The 24,703-nt window shown below is 39.8% G+C and overlaps 2 protein-coding genes across 4 annotated transcripts in view; one reads left to right on the forward strand and one right to left on the reverse strand.

Annotated features, from left to right (window-relative positions):
• LOC126094280 (DNA excision repair protein ERCC-1) overlaps positions 1–11,654 on the reverse strand; it is a 98,928-nt gene extending 87,274 nt beyond the window's left edge. For both annotated transcript variants that reach the window (XM_049908784.1, XM_049908783.1), the window contains exons 1-2: positions 11,377–11,654; positions 11,131–11,300 (exon numbers count right to left, since the gene is read on the reverse strand). In XM_049908784.1, coding sequence (XP_049764741.1) covers positions 11,131–11,300; positions 11,377–11,461 — 255 coding nt within the window. In that variant the 5' untranslated portion in view covers positions 11,462–11,654. The remainder of the gene's footprint in view (positions 1–11,130; positions 11,301–11,376) is intronic.
• A 201-nt stretch (positions 11,655–11,855) lies between these two features.
• Positions 11,856–24,703, forward strand: part of LOC126094253 (STAM-binding protein-like A) — a 64,661-nt gene continuing 51,813 nt past the window's right edge. The window contains exons 1-5 of one of the 2 annotated variants that reach the window (XM_049908782.1): positions 11,856–11,990; positions 12,105–12,249; positions 12,418–12,516; positions 19,607–19,775; positions 19,858–20,093. In XM_049908782.1, coding sequence (XP_049764739.1) covers positions 12,116–12,249; positions 12,418–12,516; positions 19,607–19,775; positions 19,858–20,093 — 638 coding nt within the window. In that variant the 5' untranslated portion in view covers positions 11,856–11,990; positions 12,105–12,115. Of the gene's footprint in view, positions 12,250–12,417; positions 12,517–19,606; positions 19,776–19,857; positions 20,094–24,703 lie in introns of both variants that reach the window. The other variant, XM_049908781.1, reaches the window with a different exon arrangement.

Genomic DNA, 24,703 nt, shown 5'->3' on the forward strand with positions numbered 1-24,703 from the left:
CCTCTATATACTCCTTCCTCCTTTCTGCTTTCCCTTCTTTGTTTAGAACTGGGTTTCCATCTGAGCTCTTGATATTCATACAAGTGGCCCTCTTTTCTCCAAAGGTCTCTTTAATTTTCCTGTAGGCAGTATCTATCTTACCCCCAGTGAGATAAGCCTCTACATCCTTACATCTGTCCTCTAACCATCCCTGCTTAGCCATTTTGCACTTCCTGTCAATCTCATTTTTGAGACGTTTGTATTCCTTTTTGCCTGCTTGATTTACTGCGTTTTTATATTTTCTCCTTTTGTCAATTAAATTCAATATTTCTTCTGTTACCCAAGGATTTCTAAAAGCCCTCGTCTTTTTACCTGCTTGATCCTCTGCTGCCTTCACTACTTCATCCCTCAGAGCTACCCATTCTTCTTCTACTGTATTTCTCTTCTCCCCCGTTCCTGTCAATTGTTCCCTTATGCTCTCGCTGAAACTATGTACAACCTCTGGTTTAGTCAGTTTATCCAGGTCCCATCTCCTTGAGTTCCAGCCTTTTTGCAGTTTCTTCAGTTTTAATCTACAGTTCATAACCAATAGGTTGTGATCAGAGTCCACATCTGCCCCTGGAAATGTCTTGCAATTAAAAACCTGGTTCCTAAATCTCTGTCTTACCATTACATAATCTATCTGATACTTTCTAGTATCTCCTGGATTCTTCCATGTATATAACCTTCTTTTATGATTCTTGAACCAAGTGTTAGTTATGATTAAGTTATGCTCTGTGCAAAATTCTACCAGACGGCTTCTTCCTTCATTACTCACTCCCAATCCATATTCACCCACTATGTTCCATTCTCTCCCTTTTCCTACTCTTGAATTCCAGTCACCCATAACTATTAAATTTTTGTCTCCCTTCACTACCTGAATAATTTCTTTTATCTCATCATACGTTTCATCAATTTCATCATCATCTGCAGAGCTAGTTGGCATACAAACTTGTACTACTGTAGTAGGCATGGGCTTCATGTCTATCTTGGCCACAATAATGCGTCCACTATGCTGTTTATTGTGCCAATGTTCTGAGGCATCAAGGGATCACAAATTTAGCATTGGAGGGCAGCGTGGAGGGTAAAAATCGTAGAGGGAGACCAAGAGATGAATACACTAAGCAGATTCAGAAGGATGTAGGTTGCAGTAAGTACTGGGAGATGAAGAAGCTTGCACAGGATAGGGTAGCATGGAGAGCTGCATCAAATCGGTCTCAGGACTGAAGACAACAACAACAACAACAACAACAACAACAACATGCTGTTTGTAGTAGCTTACCCGTACTCCTATTTTTTTATTCATTATTAAACCTACTCCTGCATTACCCCTATTTGATTTTGTATTTATAACCTCCTGCCACCGAACTTCACTAATTCCCACTATATCTAACTTTAACCTATCCATTTCCCTTTTTAAATTTTCTAACCTACCTGCCCGATTAAGGGATCGGGCATTCCACGCTCTGATCCGTAGAATGCCAGTTTTCTTCCTCCTGATAGTGACGTCCTCTTGAGTAGTCCCCACCTGGAGACCCGAATGGGGGACTATTTTACCTCCGGAATATTTTACCCAAGAGGATGCCATCATCATTTAACCATACAGTAAAGCTGCATGCCCTCGGGAAAAATTATGGCTGTAGTTTCCACTTGCTTTCAGCTGTTCGCAATACCAGCACAGCAAGGCCGTTTTGGTTAGTATTACAAGGCCAGATCAGCCAATCATCCAGACTGTTGCCCCTGCAACTACTGAAAAGGCTGCTGCCCCTCTTCAGAAACCACACGTTTGTCTGACCTCTCAACAGATACCCCTCCATTGTGGTTGCACCTACGGTATGGCCATCTGTATCGCTGAGGCGTGCAAGCCTTCCCACCAACAGCAAGGTCCATGGTTCATGAGGGGGTGACAATTATAAAGCCATGAGATGATTTTTTGAAGCGTTGGTAGCTAACAATGAAAATGCATCATTTTATTGCTAAATCTCAAGGTAAATTTATGATAGACAAAAAAGGAAACATTGGCAGTTAATGATTGCTTAGTTCTTGCTGACTTTTTGGAAAACTAATCCTTTGTTGTTCAAGACTAAGTACTAAAGCACCAATGAGTAAACAAAAAGGCCACAATTCATCTATTTGTGTTCTATTATAAAAATCAAGATAACCTACCGAGCACAGTTGGTATGCCATAACTGATCACCTTGAACACATTATAGAAGTGCACACTTTTAACTGTAATTAATGGTCTATATAAAACAGCACCACCAATTCACAAACAAACTAATCTACTTCTCTGATGGTGGTATAACAATAATAATTATTTAATAGTAATAATAATAATAATAATAATAATAATAATAAATAATAATATCTCCTTTCACAGAGAAGATTTTGGATTTGATGTGGAATGGCACTTTTTCGCATCATGCCCTGGGAAGATGGGAAGAACACACATGATAGTGTCAACTTGCTCAAGTACATGATCAGATCAACATATAGTGATAGTGAACTTCAATAATGCGGAAAACTTGTACCACTAACACTCCAAAATAAAGACAAAGTGGGCTTGTATTTCTGATGAACTGCATTGGACTGCCAAAGTTGATAATACTGATTGTGATAACCAAGACGCATATGTTACATTTTACCACCCACCAGGACCAAGGACCTCGTTCAAAAAAGTTGAGAAGAATGAAGTTCAGCTGCCAGTTAAAAGTGTACTGATGAGATGTCTTCCCTGGAATTTAAAGCCCTGTCTAGGTGAACTTTTAACCTAACACCCAAACTTAATGAAGAAATTTCTCAGATGTTTTATGAATGACATAACAAAAACAAAGAAGATGAGAACACAGAGTAATTAGTTGGACAATTTTCAATAAAAAATAACAAGTAATCATAGATATGTTTAGATTATAAAACTGATACATTTTATTGTATAGCCTACATACTGCATATTCAAAAAACATATTTTTGACTCATATTTGCAATTTTTTCATAGCTCCCAACTGAATCTCAAAGTTGACATTTGTACCGAGTTTTGATATCATACAGTCTATTATGCATGTAACTTCCAGATTTTTATCTGGTCCCCTGACAAAAATATTGCAGGTAAAAAAAAGAAATAATTCAAAAAATCTGGTCTTTAAAATAAGGTATTTTTTTATGTGTAAACTTCTCACCATGGATAGTCTATAAAATGTAACTATACTGTACAGCATAACAGTGCAAAAAATGTTTAGGCTGAGAAATTACTCCTGTGGAAAACTACTGTTCAAAAAATGAGTTTTTTTTATATATTTTTTTAATTTGTGACCAATAGCTTTGAGCTATTAAAAACCTACTAAGGAATACATTCAACAAGGCTATACTGGTTTTAATTTGTAGTCCAGTGTGTGCCGAACCAAACACTTTTTATTTGAAAGACCTAGGGCAACCCATTACTGAATAACACAAAAAACTGCAGATGCCTGCAGCAAAAAATTGCTTGCAGTCTGAAACAAAAATGGCTGCCATTCCTAAATGATAAACAACAAAACTGTTTAAAAATGTTTTTGAGTCCACTAAACATTAGGGAATGCACGCAGCAAATACCAAATTTTTCTGAGATGGTCAAGCTACCAATAATTTTTTGCCTGGACCACTTGGTACAGAATGACCCTATTACCGAACTGTCAGTCTGATAAGTCATGATTTGATACGAATTATTTACAAATGAATGAAAAAACTGGTGGAAACCAATATGGGAGTTTTCGGGTTCCAGTGAAATGTAGGGACCCATGATGCAATACTGACAATATGTCTTATCTTAGAAGACAGGTTGAGGAAAGGCAAACCTACAATTATGGCATTTGTAGATTTAGAGAAAGTTTTCGACCATGTTGATTGGACTACCCTCTTTGAAATTTTAAAGGTAGCAGGGACAAAATAAAGGTATTGAAAGGTCATTTATAGCTTATGAAGGAAACAGACTGCAGTTATAACAGCTGAAGGAAAGGAAAGAGAAGCAGCGGCTGAGAAGGGATGAAACATGGTTGTGGCCTAACCCCAATGTTATTCAATCTGTACACTGAGCAAGCAGTAAAAAGAGGAGGGGGGGGGGGGGATGAGTAGAAATTTAAGTTGGGGCCAGACTTGTGTCTGTGTATGTACGGGTGTGTGTGTGTGTGTGTGTGTGTGTGTGTACCTGTCCTTTTTTCCCCCCTAAGGTAAGTCTTTCCGCTCCCGGGATTGGAATGACTCCTTACCCTCTCCCTTAAAACCCACATCCTTTCGTCTTTCCCTCTCCTTACCTCTTTCCTGACGAAGCAACGGCTGGTTGCGAAAGCTTGAATTTTGTGTGTATGTTTGTGTGTCTATCGACCTGCCAGCACTTTCGTTTCGCTGGCACGTCGATAGACACACAAACAAATACAAACATACACACAAAATTCTAGCTTTCGCAACCAACGGTTGCCTCGTCAGGAAAGAGGGAAGGAGAGGGAAAGACGAAAGGATTTGGGTTTTAAGGGAGAGTGTAAGGAGTCATTCCAATCCCGGGAGCGGAAAGACTTACCTTAGGGGGAAAAAATGACGGGTATACACTTGCACACACACACACACACACACACACACATATCTATCCACACATATACAGACACAAGCAGACATATACAGAGGCAAAGAGTGAGGCTACAGTGAGGATCCCTAGCTCTTTAAATAAGTGTATGCAGGATGATCTTGAATGAGCGCCAGCAATTATTCTGATTACACGCTTTTGTGCAATGAACACTCTTTTACTCAATGATGAGTTACCCCAGAATATCATGCCATACTAAAGCAGAGAATGAAAATAGGCGTGGTAAGCTAATTTACTGAGATGTATATCGCCAAAATTTGCAATTACCCTAATAGCAAAAGTAGTTGAACTCAAACGTTTCAGCAGATCTTCAGTGTGTTTTTTTCCAGTTCAACCCCTCATCAATACATACACCTAGAAATTTTGAATATTCTACCTTAGCTACCAATTTCTGCTTGAAGTCTATATTTATAAATGGTGTCATTCCATTTACTGTGTGGAACTGTATATACTGTGTCTTGTCAAAGTTTAATGAGAGCCCATTTGCAAAGAACCACTTAACGATTTTCTGAAAAACATCATTTACAATTTCATCAGTTAATTCTTGTCTGTTGGGTGTGATAGCTATACTTGTATCATCAGCAAAACGAACCAGCTTTGCATCTTTGTGAATATAGAATGGCATATCATTAATATATATTAAGAACAGCGGAGAACCCAAGACCGAACTTTGCAGCACCCCATTCTTGATTGTTTCCCAGTTTGAGAAATCGCCAGTTTTTTGCATATTATGTGAACTGCTTATTTCAACTTTCTGCACTCTTCCAGTTAGGTATGATTTAAACCATTTGAGCACTGTCCCATTCATACCACAGTACTTGAGCTTATCTAGAAGTATTCCATGATTTACACAATCAAAAGCCTTTGAGAGATCACAAAAAATCCCAATGGGCGACTTCCAGTTACTAGGAGCATTTAATATTTCATTAGTGAAAGTATATATAGCATTTCCGTCGAAAAACCTTTCTGGAAACCAAACTGACATTTTGTCAAAACTTTATTTTTAAAAAGGTGTGAAGCTACTGTACAATACATTACTTTTTCAAGAATTTTGGATAAGGCAGTCAGAAGAGAGACTGGGCAGTAGTTGTTAACATCAGACATATCCCCCTTTTTATGCACAGGTTTAACAATGGCATACTTCAGTCTATCTGGGAAAATACTCTGCTTCAGAGAGCTATTATATATGTGGCTAAGAATTCCACTTATCTCTTGGGAACAAGCTTTTATTATCCTGCTGGAAATGACATCAATTCCATGTGAGCTTTTATTCTTGAGAGAGTTTATTTTCTTCCTAATTTCAGAAAGAGAGGTGGGTGGAGTTTCAATTGTATCAAATTGTGTGGGTAAGGCCTCTTCCATTAACTGCCTTGCTTCTTCCTTGGCACCTTTTGTACATTAGAACTCTCCTTTTACCAACTTTTATGGATCTGACATTCTTGCAGGTTGGAGACACTCGGCTAATATCACCAAAAACATCAAAAGCCTAATGTCATCACAAACATCAAAAGTCTCAATCATGTCACTGATACAGTCTAGCGTGCAATCTTGTCATATCTTTCTTTGTGTGTTGTTTCACCAAAAACTGCCTTTTTTTTCACAACTTGTTGTAGTACCACTGCCTGTCTATTTGGCGACTTCGGCACTGCTTTCTTAGCTCTGCAGACAGCTTTTCCTAAATGCTCGAGGAGAAACTTTAAGCACATTTGTGTCTTGTTGCTGCTTTTTACTATCTACCTCTCTCTTGCAACTTGGCTTTATAATGTTTTTCTTCTTCACCTGCTAGCTTCTTTCTCCACTTTTGCCATCTTACTTTCCCAGGTGTATTAGACATGAACACTAGATTTGGCAAATACTGGAACAAGACCACCAGAATGCTATCCTCATATTTCAGAAACAACCACAATTAAATGAGAACCGATTGTTCAGTTAGGCTCACTTAATGACGAAATTAGAGTATACAAGTTTTCAGTCCAGAAAGCACTGTTTCACAACTTCAGCACAGAAAAATTAGGTATGTTTGTTAGGCCTGTGACTACAGCCGCAAGTTCAAACAGATTGTTGGCAGCCATTTTGAACAATTCAAGCATTGTTGCTAGATATGATTCACAGGTGCTAGATCAACTGTCAATGCCACCAACTTTGTAAAATATTTTCCTCTAGATCTGAACAGAAACAAAAATTAATATCACATGCTTAACAGGAATTTTACAATTTTCATGTCTACTGTTACATCAGCCTGGTGGTTAATTTTGTGGAAATACGGAAGCGTCCGATCCCGCCCGTCTGCTTTGAACCATGACGTCACAAATATGGCGGAAACGACCATAAACCACGATTCCAATATGGCGCATGTAAAGTAGTTACGTACACATTATGAAGACGAAAATAAATCGAAAAACAAACATACACACGTTCCACAAAAAGCCTAATGACACTAATGGGACAAGCGTGGAAAAAAGGGGGATTTTGGGTGGGGGCAAACTAAATATAAACAAATTGAGACACCCACCCCCGTAAAAAACTACGCAAAACGACGAAAAAAACCGACATCACAAAACTCCCCAAATACCACTAAACACAATATCATCTGGAATCGGACACTTCCCTTGACCTATATAGCTCAACAGCAGCTCCCGATCCCATAAATTAGGACCTAACACTTCCCTTGACCTATATAGCTCAAAAACATCTCCCGATACAGCCACACATTGGTATCGAACACTTCCCTTGCCCTGTTATCCTTACAACATCTCCACATACAGCCGTCCCTGGTCCGAGACGCCAGAACTTTAAGTAAGCCTCATTTCTTCACAGCATACTGAACACTTCACGACTTCATCCAAAAATTCGAATAGCTGAAGAAATTTTATTAGAGACAACGCACTGACCCCCATCATAGCCGACAACCGAAAACTATTGACCCTGTCAGTCATATCCATACCTACCAAAGACGTAAAAAAAGCAATTTACCAAAATTCACACACGACGACACACTCGCAAACTAAACCAAAAACATCACCTAACACACCACCAGAGAGCACCACCGATCGCATCAAAACGACACCTACAAACACGCCACTCTCACAAACTAAATTCCGCGCCGTCGTGACGTCACACACCACAACAGCCTTACGTCACAGGTCAAAGCGGACGGGTGGGATCGGACGCTTTGGTCGACCCGATTTTGTTATATCTGCACAATATGTACAATTACCTTACATTACATATGTCATTTTCCATCATCATCATCATCATCTTGGACAGTTTCCAGCCACTGGCTGGGTCTGTCGGGAACACAAGCCTCTCCATCGTGTTCTGTCTTTCCACCATTCCCCCTCTTTCACCTTCGTCCAGTTCTCTCCTCTTCTCGTCACACATTCCTTCATTCCCTTCACCCATCTATCTCTTGGTCTTCCTCTGGGCCTCTTCCCCTCCAGTTGCAGATCAAACATCCTCTTTGGAATTCTTCCCTCATCCATTCTCTTCATGTGTCCATACCACTGCAGTCTTGATTTTTCTATCCTGTCCTGTACTGGTTCCTCCTTTAGTCTTTCCCTCACATACACATTTCGCAATCTGTCTCGTCTTGTTACACCCAACCTGCTCCTCTGGAACTTCATTTCGCTAGCCTGTATTCTACTTTTGTCGCTTTTGTGCATTACCCATGTCTCACTTCCGTATGTCAATATGGGGACAAAGTAGGTTTGGTATATAATTCCCTTGGATTTCTGTGGCACCTCCTTGCTCCAAATAAGCCCCCTAATGCATTTGTAGAACTGCCCTGCTTTTCTGCACCTTTCATTTATTTCCATTGCGTTTCCCCCCTTACTTTCAATCACGCTTCCCAGGTACTTGAAGTTCTCTACCACTTGTAGTTTTTCCCCTCCACAAGTTATATCCACATTTGGCCTATTCGTCTTCCTTGTTGTGACAATTATTTCACTTTTCTTTGCAGAAAAATGCATTCCATATTGTGCTGCCGTTGCCTCCCATGCATCTAACTGCTCTTGCACCTCCTTCTCGCAATTTCCCCATAACATCAGGTCATCGGCAAAAAGCACTGCTTTCATTTTATGATCTCCAATTGCATCTGACACTTGCTGTAGGATTTCATCCATAACAATAATAAACAATAAAGGCGAAAGTGCACTTCCCTGTCGCAGCCCATTTTCCAGCTTGAACCATGCAGTACGTTCCCTCCCCACTTTCACACAACTCTCACTCCCCTCATACATTTTTCTGACTTTTCGTGTTATCCCTTCATCTATCCCTTTTGCGTTCAGCACATCCCAGAGCTTGTCCCTACAGATACTGTCATACGCCTTCTCAATATCTAAAAAGGCCATGATTAAGTCCTTCCCGTACTCATAGTGCCTTTCCTGCAGTTGCCTTACCGCAAATATGAGGTCCGTTGTTGATCTTCCCGGTCTGAAACCATACTGCTCCTCTTGCAGTCTACTTTCAATACTGCTTCTTATTCTCTTCTCCAGGATCTTTTCATAGATTTTTCCACAGTGGCATAGCAGGGTGATTCCTCTGTAGTTCTCACATCTCCTTTTATCCCCTTTCTTGAAGATCGGGACTATAATTCCTTTCTTCCAATCCTCAGGAATTCTGTTCTCCTTCCACACCACCCTCAGCACTCTGTATAGCCACTGGGTTCCTACTTCTCCTGCTGCTCGTATCATATCCACTGTTACTTCGTCCCCACCTGGTGCCTTGCCCCCTTTCATCCTCTTTATGGCTTCTTCCACTTCATTCCAAGTTAGATCATCAATTTCCCCACTATTATCATCGTCTGCTGCCTTAGGCTCTCCATCGCTGTTAGTTACCCGCTTGGTGGCATTCAGCAGATCTTCAAAGTACTCCTTCCAAATCTTTTTGAGCTCATGCATTTCCTCCACAACTCTTCCATTATTATCCATGATCCTCAGGCACTCACTTCTGTCGTTCCTCTTATTTCTTACCATGGTGTAAAGTACTTTTTTGTTCCCTTCACTGTCCTCTTCTAACATTCTTGTCCATTTTTCCATCCACTTCTTCTTCTCCGCCCTTACTATGGTCTGTGCCGCTTTCTTGCTTTCCTTATATTTTACCCTAGCTTCCTCTGTTCGGGTCTGGAACCATTCTCTGAAGGCTTTGTTCTTTCGAAGTACTGCCTCTTTACATATGTTGTTCCACCATGGGGTTTCCTTACTTCTCCTCTTTGTGCTAGTTCTTCCGCACACAATCTCAGCTGCCTCAACTAGGGCCCTCTTAAAATCTCCCCATTCTTCTTCCACTGTTCTCTGATCTTCCTTTGGCAGCTTCTTCCTGATCATTGTCTGGTACTGGGTCCTCCGTTCATCCTCTTTCAGCATCCATGTCTTCAACCTTTTCTCCTGTATTTCTGTTGCCCTCCTATCTTTTTTCTCTCTCAGGGTGGCTACCAACAGCCGATGGTCACTGTCTAAGGCCTCAGATGGAACGACCTTAACATCTGTGAGGCTGCTCATCATCTGTCATTTTCCACAGTTTCTTAAAAGTTTAAATATACGTATAATGACCAAAATACTGTGAAATGCCCCAATTCCATACGCATGTCAATATTGTCATCTTATTTTGCTCATGGCTGCTACCAAGTTGTGCCATTCATTATACCCGGATGTAGATTTATTGAAAATAATGATATCTAATTTGTGGTGTTTATAGTATGGTTTATATAATGTGAGGTTAATAGATTTGTTTCTTATGTGAAGGAGGGAGTGGCACTACTTCCTCCCCTCCCAAAACCATCATTTCTCAGCGAGCACCCCTTAAGTTAGACACTGGTTGTTAGATGGCGGCGTGATTGATGTCATGGTTGACATGTTCAATTAAGTTGTACTGCTTATGTCCACCATTTTGATAACATCACAGTCAAAGATCAGTATCAACCACTTAAGTATTTCCAAAATTTTAATTATTTAAGAACTAAGTAGAAAAATAATAAACATCAAATCAAAACAAGTATTAAACTGGTTAACAAGTGTTACAAATGATAAAAATATAGAAAACTGAAGATAGGCTGTAAAAGGTAATAGCCACATTTCTCCTCTGAAACAGATTTACTTTCATAAAAAAATCAACTAAATAATTCAGTAAAACAAATTACGCGCAGATCTGATCCATGTGCATGTGTTGCAGGTTTGTAGATCATGAAATGTGTTCTCATCCAGTTTGAAGTATGTATTTAAATAACATACACTGGCCACATTGAAATAAAATATGCATGGACACTGTGCAATTATGTTAGTGGAGAACAAGAAATTGTCACTCACATATTTTAGTCCTTAAAAACAAACGTACACTGGACACAAAAACTTTCATCTTCTGTATTTTAATAACAGACATTGTGCTGAAGGTCAAGACCATAGCTTTCTCTCAACTACATCAAAGTACTAAAGCAGTGTTTTGTAGACAAACTAAGAGGATACACAATATGTTGACGTAAAGTCAATTGTTTCAATATACTTTACTTGTCTCGGATTGACTAAGAGTGCGTTAGATTTTGTGACGGTATTTCTTATTGTGGTTGAAGGTCCAGCTGCTGATGAAGTGTTTACTCCGATATCTTTATCCGCTGACTCAGGCAGTTGCTCTTCAATATTCTTGTAAAATTCCGACTTTTTAAGATTCTGGAAGGCCGCTGGAATAGTACAAGAAGATGAATAAAATGTTTAAAACAGTAACACCTATAATGTACCAAAAAATGTAATACTGACATGTGAACGATGAATGTCTTTCCGTGTTATTTTCTGGCACCAACCAGCTCCCAGAGTTGCTATTACCATCTTTCACTCCTGCCATATATACGATACATGAAAATAATGCAAAATTCCTGTAATACAACTAACTCTTCTAACAAAAACGAACACTGTCAACTTCCTTGATAAATGAACATCACCAACTCCTTAGATACAACTCACTACATACTAATCACGACAGCCCTCGCATATTGTTTTTGGTAAACTTTTCGTTTACCTTTTGATTACAAACACTTACAAAGTTCCTAGGTCTGAAGAGAGGACACATGGGAGCTAGTCAGTGAACTCACTCAGTAGTACAATGGACTTCCTTGTACTGCTGGATCTTGTATTTACATCGTTGACAACTAGGTGATAGTCCGCTCCAGTATTGGGGAACTGTGTGTGTCACACTGTCAATAACACCAGCTGCTATTGATTCTAAATCCACAGCGTCACCGAAAGCTACCGTGTGTCATAGTCACAAGTGCCTTTCTCCACGGATAATAGTAGCTACAGTTGTTCTGCGGGGCTTGTGATCTGTGGATCACCCCAAAGTCAAGAAAGAGAAGCATACAATGTTTGACATGCTTGTAAATATTTTACTCGAAGTTAGAAAAAGTGCCAATAACGTGCAAATGTATTTTTCTGACATTTCCTTTCGGTTACAAAATGTTTAACTCACTATACCTGCTTTAAATGCGCAGTTAAGATAGACATGAATTTCGGACGTGATGGAAGTGCACCGCAAACGTCGTCGGATTTGGGAGTGATGGAACCACACAGCCGACTGAAAGCCTTGTCTGACTACGGAAATGCCGTGGATATAGACTACAATATTCCTCCTCGAAGGTTAATAATCAGATGTGTTTAGAGTAGTTTGTTTATAGCCTAGTTCAGTTGTCATCAGGCACGTACATGGGAAAGATTTTGTGAATACTTCTGATTGAGTTTGTTAATCCTTTTCGCAGTATAATGATCTTAAATATTCATTGACAGTTTCACAATTGTCGTTCACAGATATTTTAGATCCGGTCTGGAAATGGTCAGAATGGCGAATGTTTACCTCGATGAAGGAAGCCTGGAAAACGCCTTCATTCTTTATATGAAGTTTATGACGTAAGCACATTTATACTCAGTTTGATTGTAGACTTAATGTTTTATAGTATAGCGAGTTTTGGTTGCGCCCTTACTTTTTATATCACACACTGTGATATAAAAGTTTACATATTGTTTACATGAGATTCTTGTAGCTGTGGCTTTCAGTTAAATATATTGTACTAATCGCATGAATAGTTTTTGAATCTTAGATATGATCAGTATTCTGCCTGATTCCGATATACTTCCTGGGAGAGTAATTCATTTGGTTGCTTAAACATTGTAATAATCTATAGATCTCATCTAAACATGCTTTTAATTTATAACAATAAATTAGAAAACGAACACACAAAATGAAAATGCAAGATTAATTTTCAGGGTGCATGGATCAATAATGAAATTCCAGAGAAGGGCCAATGTTTACTTATTTGCATGCATATTGCAATTTTTGGGGTTCAGTATCAGATCAGCCCTAGAATTTTTATCTGTCATTTTTCACTTATTTCATCTCTGGCAGTGTTTGTTAATGTGAAGAATGTCAAATTGTATCTTGTTTCTGAGTCTACGTTCAACTGTATGTCCACTGAGAGTCAGTTTATAGCTAGGCAACAGCATACCACCATCAATAGGACCGTGCCAGGCAAGGCACTGGTGGTGTTAAAGCCTACTTTTAGGTTGAAGATAGTGGTACCTTTTTATGTCCATTTAGTTATGATGTGTTTCAGCCATGTTCTGCTTACTTCCTCCTGGGCTTTTAGCAGACTGCTTTTTTAAATTTAATTGTTCACATATTTTGTTGTGTATGTCTGCAGTAGGGAAGTATTATCCACAATAAAATGCTAATACCCAGTTGAATCTCAACAAAGTATCAGCCTGGTGCAAAGGGAGGAAACTTGCTCTTAATATATCCAAAGGTAAAAGTATGCACTTTATGAAACATAAAGACATCAGGGTGTGTAATTAATGAGTCAGAAGTAGAGTAGCTAGAAATTTTCTACCAATAACTGGAAGCAACAGTGTCCAGAGATATTTTCACTAGATTTCAACAACAACCATAGTTATTATTTACTTCACATGTAATGTACTTTTGTAGACAATATGATACATTCACTGTGTTTATTCTGTGATGTGGGAAATGAACTGCTGGAAGAGTCAGAGTATTCTGGGCATTTGGCAATCTAAGTTATACCAATATTCATTTAAATTATGGGCTACAGGTACTCTTGGTTTGTTCTTCCTTTACTTTTTACCTAAGGTGGAATTACTTTTTCACGGCAAACATATCCACCATACCAAACTCTTACATGACAGAAGTAGCACACAAGTGACTTCTGTCATGTAGGACTTCAGTCATTAGAAGTATTTTACCACTGTGGCATACTTGTTTATCACAAACATATTGCCGAACAGTTGTGGATGTCTCACAAGTAAAAATTAGTTATTACATTTTATTTCATAACTAATTCATTGTAGGTAGCTAATTAAATAAATGCATTTTTCCTAGAGAGACTTGCCTGCTTCATTTGCATTAAATGATCTGCGCTACACACTGCAAAATATCTAATTACTGAGTAGTGAGTGTCAGTGCTTAGTTTTGTAGAATCTTGTTCTCTAGTGGTCGTTTTTTCCCTGAAATTTGGGGTGTAGTGGACAGTGTGAGCCATCAGTATATATTCTTTGACATATAATGTCATATGTTGTGCAGAAGGAGTGTGGGATGTTTTTATTTGTGTATTTTACTTGTAGAAATAACAATATTGCAGTTTGTGTGTTGTTCAGAAGTATGATGCAATAGTTCTTCGGGTATGTGTGCATACATTACATGCAAGCAGATAAGTTTCTTGTAAAAATATATGGTATGTTTATAATATGTTGTTCATTTATTGTGGGTGGTGGATTAGATTTTGTTGTCTCTAGACCTATACAGGTGTATTGTCGAAACAGTGTTTCGGATTGTGTTGTCCACCAGAACATTAGAGGTTCTGTTGTAAGATTGAGCTGTAGTGTAGCCCAGGGTATATATTAGATTGGAAGATGACAGTTTGCTTGTGACTTGGTGTAGCCAACTATTGTGATGTGATGTTTTTTCTTTTTAAATAAACTTTGCGCATTCCACAGCTGTGTTTATGTTCATGATCAAAAGAATTATTTTCCCAGTGTGTTGTTGTGGTTTCAAGATTGTAATATATTTGAAGGTGTTAATACCAAGAAAATTCTCAGCCCAAAATTGCCTTTTTCCGGTAGTGTGTTTTGCTGACATTTTCATATTGTTGGTGACATCAACTGTTGGCTGTTTCTTAAGGCTCTTATCTCCACCTTGTTGATGACATTGTCCTGTTGGCAAAGTATCACATTGTTAACTAATCTCGAAATTTCATTCAGTATTTGTTCTGCAAGTGTTCTTACTTGTATCACTGCCAAGTAGCTCCACCAGATCATTAACATTTTTGTTTCTGGATTCATTAACATTTTCGTTCATTATGTCTGTATACCAACATGGAAGTGGAAGCAAGTGTTAGAAGCTGTTTCTGTGCTTTGACAACTAAAAAAAATATTAGTAATAATGTACTATCTAATGTTTCCCATGTATAATTGTTATGTAGTATGTATCTGAGTGTTCATTAGGTTAACAGTTCAGCACTCTGTGTGTTCAGAAAGTTTCTGGTATGACTTTTACTAAGGAGTATCCTCAGCTTTATCTTTGAGTACTCATTGGGGGTAATGTTCTGGATGACTTTCTGAGAAATGAGTATTTCTTTCAGCTGAGAAGAGCCAAGGATATCTCTTCTTGTCGCTCATGCATGTGTGCTTGTCAGAGACTGGCTGTTTATGGCAGTTGAGTCTTGCTTCAAAAATGGGAAAATATATTGCAAAATCTTCAACAATGGAGGTGACTTACGCTGATGTGCGTTTGTCACAGACCAGGCTTGCTATGAATAATTGATGCAAATGATTTCATGGGATGTAACATTCCTTGGAGTACGATTTAGAGGTGGCTTGGACAAACATTTACAAAGTCTGATATTTAAAATAACAGTAAATGCATTGCATATTAGCAAGACTGTTGTTCAAACCATTTTGCACTGTGTTGTGGCAAAACAAAAAGTGTGCATAATGTGTACCACATTTACAAAAAGAAGTGTAGATGAACATAATAATTTGGCTCCGCTAATCCCATGTTCTTGATGTCCCTTTTGTCACAGCAGTAGAACTTGATGCCTTGAGTATGATCCATCCACAAATTGCTGAACCAACCAATGGACAATCCTAAATAAAGCAAGCTAAAATAGGTAAGAGTTTTTAGATCAAATAACTTGACAGTTCTCATTATCATCATCATTGGGTGTTTTGCAGCCAAAGGATAGACTGTTAATGGCCGGTTGTAAATAGAGGTGCAGTGTCAGACATGTGAAACCCATCGTCATCAAAAATATGTGTTGCACGAAAATACTCTAATGCATGGCTTAACAATTAACAATTGTTGACAGTTCCTAAGAGCGGTGGGGGGGGGGGGGGGGGGCTTCCCTGTTCCCTGCAAGCTTTTATTCACAGGCTGTGGCTCTGGTGGATTTCTGTCTTTTTCCAAAACTGATGGGGCCTTCAGGGAGAACCATTATGGGTCCATTACTGTCAGCGACTGATCACCTGAAAGGCATACAATAAAAAACATCTCCAGTTTATTCCTGGGGACTTTTTGAAGCAAAGTGTGCAGTGATAGGAGGCTGGTTATATAAAAAGTTTTGTACCCAATGTTGATGAAAATATTGACACAAAGTGTTTTCAGAAGCGCTGAAAAACTGATGGAGGCCAACCTCAGGAAAGATCAGTTTGGTTTCCAGAGAAATGTACACACACATGAAGCAATAATGACCATATAAAGCTAAAAAAATAGGTTGAAGATAGGAAAACCTAAGTTTATCACATTTGTAGCTTTTAACAATGTTGAGTGAACAAAAATCTTTGAAATTCTGAAGGTAGCAGAGATAAAATTCAGGAAGTGAAAGGATATTTACAACTTGGACAGAAACCAGACTGCACTTGTAAATGGAACTACATGAAAATACAAAGTGAGGTGGCGCAGTGGTAGCACACTGGACTCGCATTCGGGAGGACGACGGTTCAATGCAGAAAGGCACGACAAAAACACTGTCGGAAAGTTAGCTTTCTGCCAAAAAGGTCTATGTCAAAAATAGACAACATACACACATGCATACACTCACACAAACACAATTCACACATGTATGACCACAGTCTCTAGCAGCTGGAACCAGGCTGCGAGCAACAGGGCATCATGGGAGAGGCAACTGTGTGAGAGTAAGGAGGAAGCTGGGGCAGGGAGGGTGAGGGATAGCAGGGTAGGGGTGGGGGACAGTAAAGAGCTATTGGTGGTACTGGGAGTGTGCAGAGATGAGGTGGAGAGTGGGGCAGCTAGGTGCAGGGGGGATTAGCAGAAAAGAAGAGAAGTAAAAAGACTGGCTACGTCAGTGGAACAGAGGGCTGTGTAGTTCTGGAATGGGAACAGGTAAGGGCTAGATGGGTAAGGACAATGACTAATAAAGGTTGAGGCACAAGGGAATGCTGGGCGGCCGGGGTGGCCAAGCGGTTAAAGGCGTTACAGTCTGGAACCGCGTGACCGCTACGGTCGCAGGTTCGAATCCTGCCTCGGGCATGGATGTGTGTGATGTCCTTAGGTTAGTTAGGTTTAAGTAGTTCTAAGCTCTAGGGGACTGATGACCTTAACGTTAAGTCCCATAGTGTTCAGAGCCATTTGAACCAAGGGAATGCTCATCTGTAGCTGGACGGTGGGGCTTTGGGAAGTGTTGGGTGATTCGAAAGATAAGGCATGGGAGCTTGTACAAAAACAGATCTCCCATGCCATATCTTTGCAGTCACCCAACACCTTCCAAAGCCCTACTGTCCAGCTACAGAGGAGCATTCCTCTCATGACTCAGTACCACCCAGGATGGGAGCAATTGAAATACATTCTCCGCCAGGATTTCAACTGCATCTCGCCATGCCCTGAAAGGAGAAATATCCTACCCACTATCCATCCCACTCCTCCCACACTGGTTTTCCACTGCCCACCAAACCTATGTAATATCCTCGTCCATCCCTACACAACCCCTGCTCCCAACTTCTTGGCTCGTGTCTCATATCCCTGTTATAGCTTAAGATGCAAGATCTGTCCCATACATCCTCCCACCACCAACTATTCCAGTCCAGTCACAGACATCACCTATCCCATTAAAGGCATAGCTTACCTATGAAGGCAGTCATGTGATCTACAAGCTAAGCTGCAACCACTGTGCTGAATTCTACGTGGGCGTGACAACCAACAAGCTGTTTGCGTGCATGAATGGCCTCCGACAAACTGTGGCCAAGAAACAAGATAACTGGTGGCAAGAGATTCATCAAACCAGTGTTCAAACTTAAGACCACAACAACAGCAGCCACCCAGAGTTTTTAGTCACTTAGTCTGGAAACTTTCTGGAAGACTGAGACTTTATTAGTATGGGATCATGAACCTGAATGGACACCTGGTAACATGCTATCTGTCATTAATAATAGGCCCCTTACATTTTAATAACTGCAAGGAAACATTTTATTCAAGGTGCAGGAATGTTCTATTTTGGGGAAACAATGTCCTGCTATTTTAGCCACAGCACCCAGTTGCTATATATCAGTTACTTTTAACCAAATAAAGATCAAAAACAAACTTTTAAAACCTCTAACTTACTAGTTTAATTTAGTTTTTTGCTTCTTCCATAGACCGTATCCACAGCAATGTTCTGTGATGTGGAACGTGCCTACAGGTTTACAAGTTAGATACTTTTTCTCTGTGAAATGATGGCTACATGCTGCCCTTTACACAACTTGATTTTTCCCCTCCCTCCCTTTTTTCCCATCTTACAACAATTTTCTTAAATATAACCCAACTGTATAAGAACTCTCCAGTTAGAAATTTGTTTGTGGAGTAGTAGTAGTTCCCATACAGAGATTATTTAATTTGTTTTTAAAACTGTGATTATCTTTCAGAACCTTTCATTCACAAAAGATGTGGTCAGATATTCTTATAGCTTTGCACATTGATCCCTTCTGTGCAAGAGTAAGATTAAGTTGTAGAAAGTGAATGTACTATTTGTTCCTGGTGTTATATTTATGGATGCTACAATCATTTTCAGATTGTGGCTGATTGCTCGCAACAAACTTTATAAAGAGAGGAATTTGTTGTGAGGCTGTTGTTAATGGACTAAAGAAAGTTTGCAAACACCACTTTCAAATATCAGGAAGCAATTCAACTTCAAAAGTCTACTTTTACAAACATACTCTGTAACCACTATCAAGTGTATGGCAGAGGTACTTTCTATTGTACTACTCATTAGAGTTTCTTTCCATTCCATTCACATTTGGGGCACAGGAGTAATGATAGCATAAACGCTAATGCGCATGCTGTAGTAAGTCTAGTCTTGTCTTCACAGTCCCTATGGAAGCAATATGTAGTGAGCTGTTGTTCATTCCCTGAGTCCACTTAATACAGGTTCTTGAACCTTTGTAAGCAAGCTTTTGTGGTCTAGTTGACAGCTATCTTAAAGTGTCTGCCAGTTCAGGTGTTTCAACAATTCTGTGGTGCTCTCACATGGATCAAACAAATGTGACTTCTTCATAATGAACCTGTTACTATTTGTACTGCCCTGCTTTGTATGTGTTGATTATCTCATATTATTTGTATTTGGTATGTGAAGAGGAGCTTGCAGGAAACATGACCTGTCAAAAATGAATTTTCCCTCTGCAGTGGAGCGTGTGCTGTTATGAAACATCCTGGCAGATTAAAACTGTGCACCAAACGGGGACTCGACCCGTTGACCTTTGCCTTTTGCACGCAAGTGCTGTAACGACCCATCCTTACAGCTTTACTTCCTACCTTCCAAACTTCATAGAAGTTTAAAATCCGTAGTTTCTAATGTAAAATTTGTTTTGTGGTTGACTTTGTAGCTTATGTTTGTTCCCTCCAAATTTTAGCTTTTACTTTAATTTTTAATTTACACAATTAAGTGTTTGCTAATTACTGTAATGAATAATTGTATTGCTAAGCACTGTTTTTGTTTGATAGACTGTTCATTGAAAAGATACGACAACATCCTGATTTCAAGACAGTATCTGTGGCAGATCGAGCAATTAATGCCCAGAAACTGAGGGAAGTTTTACCAAGAGCTGAGAAACTTAAATCACGACTTTTAGAGCAGTACACTAAAGAGTATCAGCGATATCTGGAAGATAAGGTTTGCATTTTAAAAATACTAATTTAATAAAGAGTAAGATTTGTATTATGATGTTACGTTAAATTCTTCTCTGTACTTACAGCGGCGCAGGGAAGAGAAGGAGAGGGAGCTTGAACGTAAGAGAAGGGAGTCTGAAGAAAAGAAGAAATTACTTCCTCCCAAAGTTGCTGAAAACTCAGAAATTAATACTGGGGATTTGATCTCACCAGTGATACTTGTTCCTCCACCTTCAACAGATGCAATATCATATCCTGAGAGTTTGGAACCAGTGAAACCACAAATACCCAAGCCTGACACTCTTGAATTGCCTGCACCAGGGTAGGTACTGATTGGAAATTTTTTTATTTCTCTTGAGGAAATCTTATTACTTCAAGATTTAAAAACAAATACAAAAAAATGTATCTTTAGTATGATACTGTTTCCTATTTGATGCAGATATGAGGTTTGGTTTCTTAGATGAACTACCAAATCTTAACACGGAAGTCACAAATGAAGGATTTATATATTAATGGTAAATGAAAATGGAGCAGCTAACGATGCGATGTGTATGAGAAATAGACCTTGGAAGGAAATGTAAAGCTATAGCTACCTTGTTGATAAAGAGATTGTAATGTAATCATGGAATTTGTAGTTCTAACTAGGAAAGCAAGGAAACACTTGGTCGGCTTTAAAAAAAGATACAGTTTGTTTGATAAACAGAGTGAAATCTACAAAAATACAATGAAAATAGATCACTTGTTTTGGACACATTTAACAACGGAGGGCCCAGAGGGTCATGCGTGGCGAAGATGCTAACCACGTCAGGTGCCACAGGTGTAGTGCTGCATGCTCACGGCAGACATGTTGATTTGTTGGTGGTCGGTGACCAGACTGCACCTGGTGGCCGCCTCAGGTAATTGTGGGGATGCTGTTTGAAAGTTGACATGCACTATGCTTGCCTAACTTATGTCCACTGTGGGTGGTAGCTGTAGTAACTGGCAGGTTACTACACTCCTCCTTCCTTGCAGGGTTAAGACCAGGCATTGCCCTCCAAAATGCTGTGACAGAAGAGACATCCGTGATGATGCAGGGGACAGTAGCCAAAGACACAAGACATTCTCGATCTGCACGGACTGGCACGTATGGATGAAAGTGAGTTGGACAAAGGCACCCCTCAGGTCTGCAGACCTCAAGTTAACTGTTTAATATTTTTTTTTGTGGGATCTAAAATTTTAAAAACCTCTCTCACACCGGCCTGATTTAGCTTCACTGATCAGGATAGTAAAAAACATGCATATATTAAGGGAATTTTCATTCACAAAGCAGGCTTATCACATTCACACAGTTCAATACTGTTCTATCCTGATTAAATTGAGCTTAACTTAAATTCGATAAGGCACTGAAGCAATTTCGAAGTCTCGGTGCGACGAAAATTGTCAGTCGATCTCCTGAAAACATTTGTAATAATTATTAACTTTCAGTGATCACATGGGGAAGACTGGAGATCTGCTGGTAAGACCGTGTTAGCCTATTTATTTGAAGTAACTGGATATCTTGAGCATACAAAACGGCAGGCTCGTCCAGTGTAAATCAGACATTCCCCACTGATCCCATGCAACACAGTGTAGTAAGCAGACACTGTCAATAATAATCAGTTAAATAATACGCGAACACACTTACTTTAGTTTAGTTCATGTATTAAATTCCTTCTCATACAGAATCTCATCAAGATTGTGACAGGCTCAACAATACATACATATACATCCTCCTCCTTTCATGGCTAATCGGCAAGCATTGCCTCATTCTTTTCATAAGAGAAAACAGATAGCAGAGAAGCTATTCCATGGAGTAAATGGACGCTCCAAGGAATAATAGAGCTTGAAACTACTTTGCACTGATAGTCATCGTATATTAAAGTTTAGGAATCGGTAAGATAAGAAGAGATATTTCGAGATATTTACTGAGCTATATAATTTATAAAATTTCTGAAAATATCGCGGAGAGACCGCTGCAAGAGACATTACATCTGGTGGATAGGATTGGTGACAGGGTGGTGTGAGCCATCCGGACTACGGAGCCTATGACAAGGAGTACTGGCATGGGCAGCGATAATGGCAAACTGGATAGGAGAGACTATGGCAATGGAACCAGGCTTCTGACCCACCAATGACGGTGCCTGCTCCCTGCAGTGGGAGGTGCCAGCACCAGCTGCAGGAAGCATACCCACCATCAGTGCTGACGAAACCCCAACTGCCAGGATAGGCAGGCATGACCAGGCCTGCTTGACCTCCAGAGGGTCCAGTGCCAATGAAATACAAGGTGTTGGGCCCATGGCATGAGCAGAGGTCCCTGCATCCATCGAGGGATGCGACAGGTTCTTGTAGCATGATATGAATCAGTCTTCAGTGTGAACCATGAAGAAGCGACAACTGTACTTCCTGTGGATGACGGTCAGAATCCAGTGAAGGTGCTCTGAACCAGAGTGGTGTACTGGGTGTGAACGTTGACAAAACTGGTGCCATTGGGGGATGCCTGCCTGGCAGCAAGAGAATGAACAGTGTCTGTGGCTGTCGAACTCAATGGGACCTTGGCCCCAATTAACATTCTATGACCACTTCCTCAGCCAGAAATCTTCTACGTACTTGGGCATCTGCATCTTAAATGTTTGGACTGGGCATTCCACCTCATTATTAGTCTGAGAATGGAAATAAGGCGCCATGGCATGGTGACTGTCATTGTGGGTACAAAAATCCTTGAAAGATGCACCACAAACTAAGGACCATTTTCCGAAACTAGGGTGCAAGTCAAACCTGCTATGGAGAATATGTTTGACAGGGCCTTGACAATCGCGTATGCTGTCACGGATGGACAGTGAATGACATAAGGAAAATGAGAAAAAGCATCAGTTGCCCACAACCAGAAAGTTTCTAAAAACTTCCAACGAAATCAGTATGAACTCTCTCAAGGTTGTGTAGGGGTTGGCCATGGCGAAAAAACAGGGTATGGTGCTGCCTGCTGAACTGAACACTTTTTGCAGGCCACAACATGGTGTTCCATCTTCTGATCGATGCCCAGCCAAAACAAACGATGACACACCAGCAGTTGTGTGCGAGAGATCTCCCAGTGACCATCATGTAATAAGTGGAGGACCTCCCACTGCAGAGCCACTGGAATTATAACATGAAGAGTAAACATTTCCATCAATGGGAGACTAATGCCATGCAAGAGCCGATGGCGCAGAGCATAAAAATTCCAAAGCATATCCGGTGTCTGGCCTGATGAATAGTCGGGCCACCCATGTTGTATCGTGTACAACCTGCCAGAAGAAAGGATCCCCTGCCACAGCAGAGAAATACAGGAACCAGTGATGGTGAAGCTATCCACCATGTGCCTTGCGTTTCTGCATCCAGTTGAAAACAAAGCAGTTCCTTCTGCTTGAACATGAGGTCAGTGAAAAATCTCCTATATAACTGAGAACAGGAAACACTCTCACTTAATATGTTTATTAACACACAATTTGAAGAAAACTGATCTGGTGCTTGAATCAAAAAAGGAAACAAAAAAAATCTTTTTGAATATTTAACAAAAAGTTAACTTCTTAATATGTCCAGGTTCAAAGAACAAAATTTGTGAGTTCGTAGCAGGATATTCAAACAACACTCGGAACAAAGGAAAACAGGCAAACTTACTACCATGGTGCATGTCTTGCAATGGTTCTGAGCTAAAGTCTGTTTCAAGCATGAGTTATGAAAAATTGTCTAAGTTTAATAGCCACCATTGAAGACATTTCCAAGTCTGAAAGTGTTATGCTGAGCAGGACCCATCCCCAGAAACCCAACATTGTAGGCAGATGGCAATGACGGTGAGCGATGGGCAGGTTGGCAGCAGCTGTGGTGACTTCAAAGATGAACATTAACCTCCAGCAGATGACTGAACTGCCGGTTGCAGCCAGACATCTTCTTAAATCCTGGCTATGGATGACTACAATTTTCTTAGTGGAGGTTTCCCTTGTTGGTGGGTGCATACCTGCCAACTTTTGAAAAGGGCTATCAGTAAAACTCAAGCAACAAAAAATCTATAAATTTTCAGTATACCCTGGCTTGTTGATAATAATAATTCTTGTGGGCTATAAAATACAATAATTCATGCTTTAAATGGGATACTTCATTGAAATCACATCTACTTACATCATAGGCCAATGATTTGTACATGAACCTAACAATCAAAAAGAAATCCACACCAAACAGCAGCATGCTTGGTGAATATTGGTTTGGAGCATACATAACAGAACTTCCTTGATAATTTCAGTAGACAGGCAATAATTGAAAAAGGCTTTACACATTAGAACTTGTTTAACACAACACAGGCAAGAAATAATATAATACACACTGCAGATCACATGCTAGTTTGACTTTAAAGTCATATTTATGGCCTTTTTAGCTTCCTGCAAAAAGTCTTGAGAAAATGTGGGGGACCAAAACTCCTGGTCTTCAAAACAGAAATAGACTCCAGAGATGCAGTGGGCATGGATGATCTGAACTCTGTTCTGTTTTTCTTCACAAGGCTGAAAACATGTTCACATTCTGCTTTGCCACGGGATATGGTGAGAACAGAGAGCTTTACTCTAGAAACTCAGTTATACGTAAGAAGACCATTGGCTCCATGAATTCTTGATATTTGTGTCCAACGGGAATCACTTGCAGCATCTTGATTTGCAGCCAAAGTGTCATCTACCTGAAGAGTTGCGAGCTGCCTCTGAAGTGCATTCACCACCTCATCGGTAGTTTCATTCTCTCCATTGCATAACATGATAGTAAACTTTTCCAAGAAAAAACGTATATCTCGCGAAGAGACTATGAGGATAAAATCAGAAAGATTAGAGTCCACACAGAGGCATACCGACAATCCTTCTTTCCACGAACAATACGAGATTGGAACAGAATAGAGAA

The sequence above is a fragment of the Schistocerca cancellata genome, chromosome 1 (genome assembly GCF_023864275.1).
Source record: "Schistocerca cancellata isolate TAMUIC-IGC-003103 chromosome 1, iqSchCanc2.1, whole genome shotgun sequence".
In the NCBI taxonomy this organism is placed as follows: Eukaryota; Metazoa; Arthropoda; class Insecta; order Orthoptera; family Acrididae; genus Schistocerca; species Schistocerca cancellata.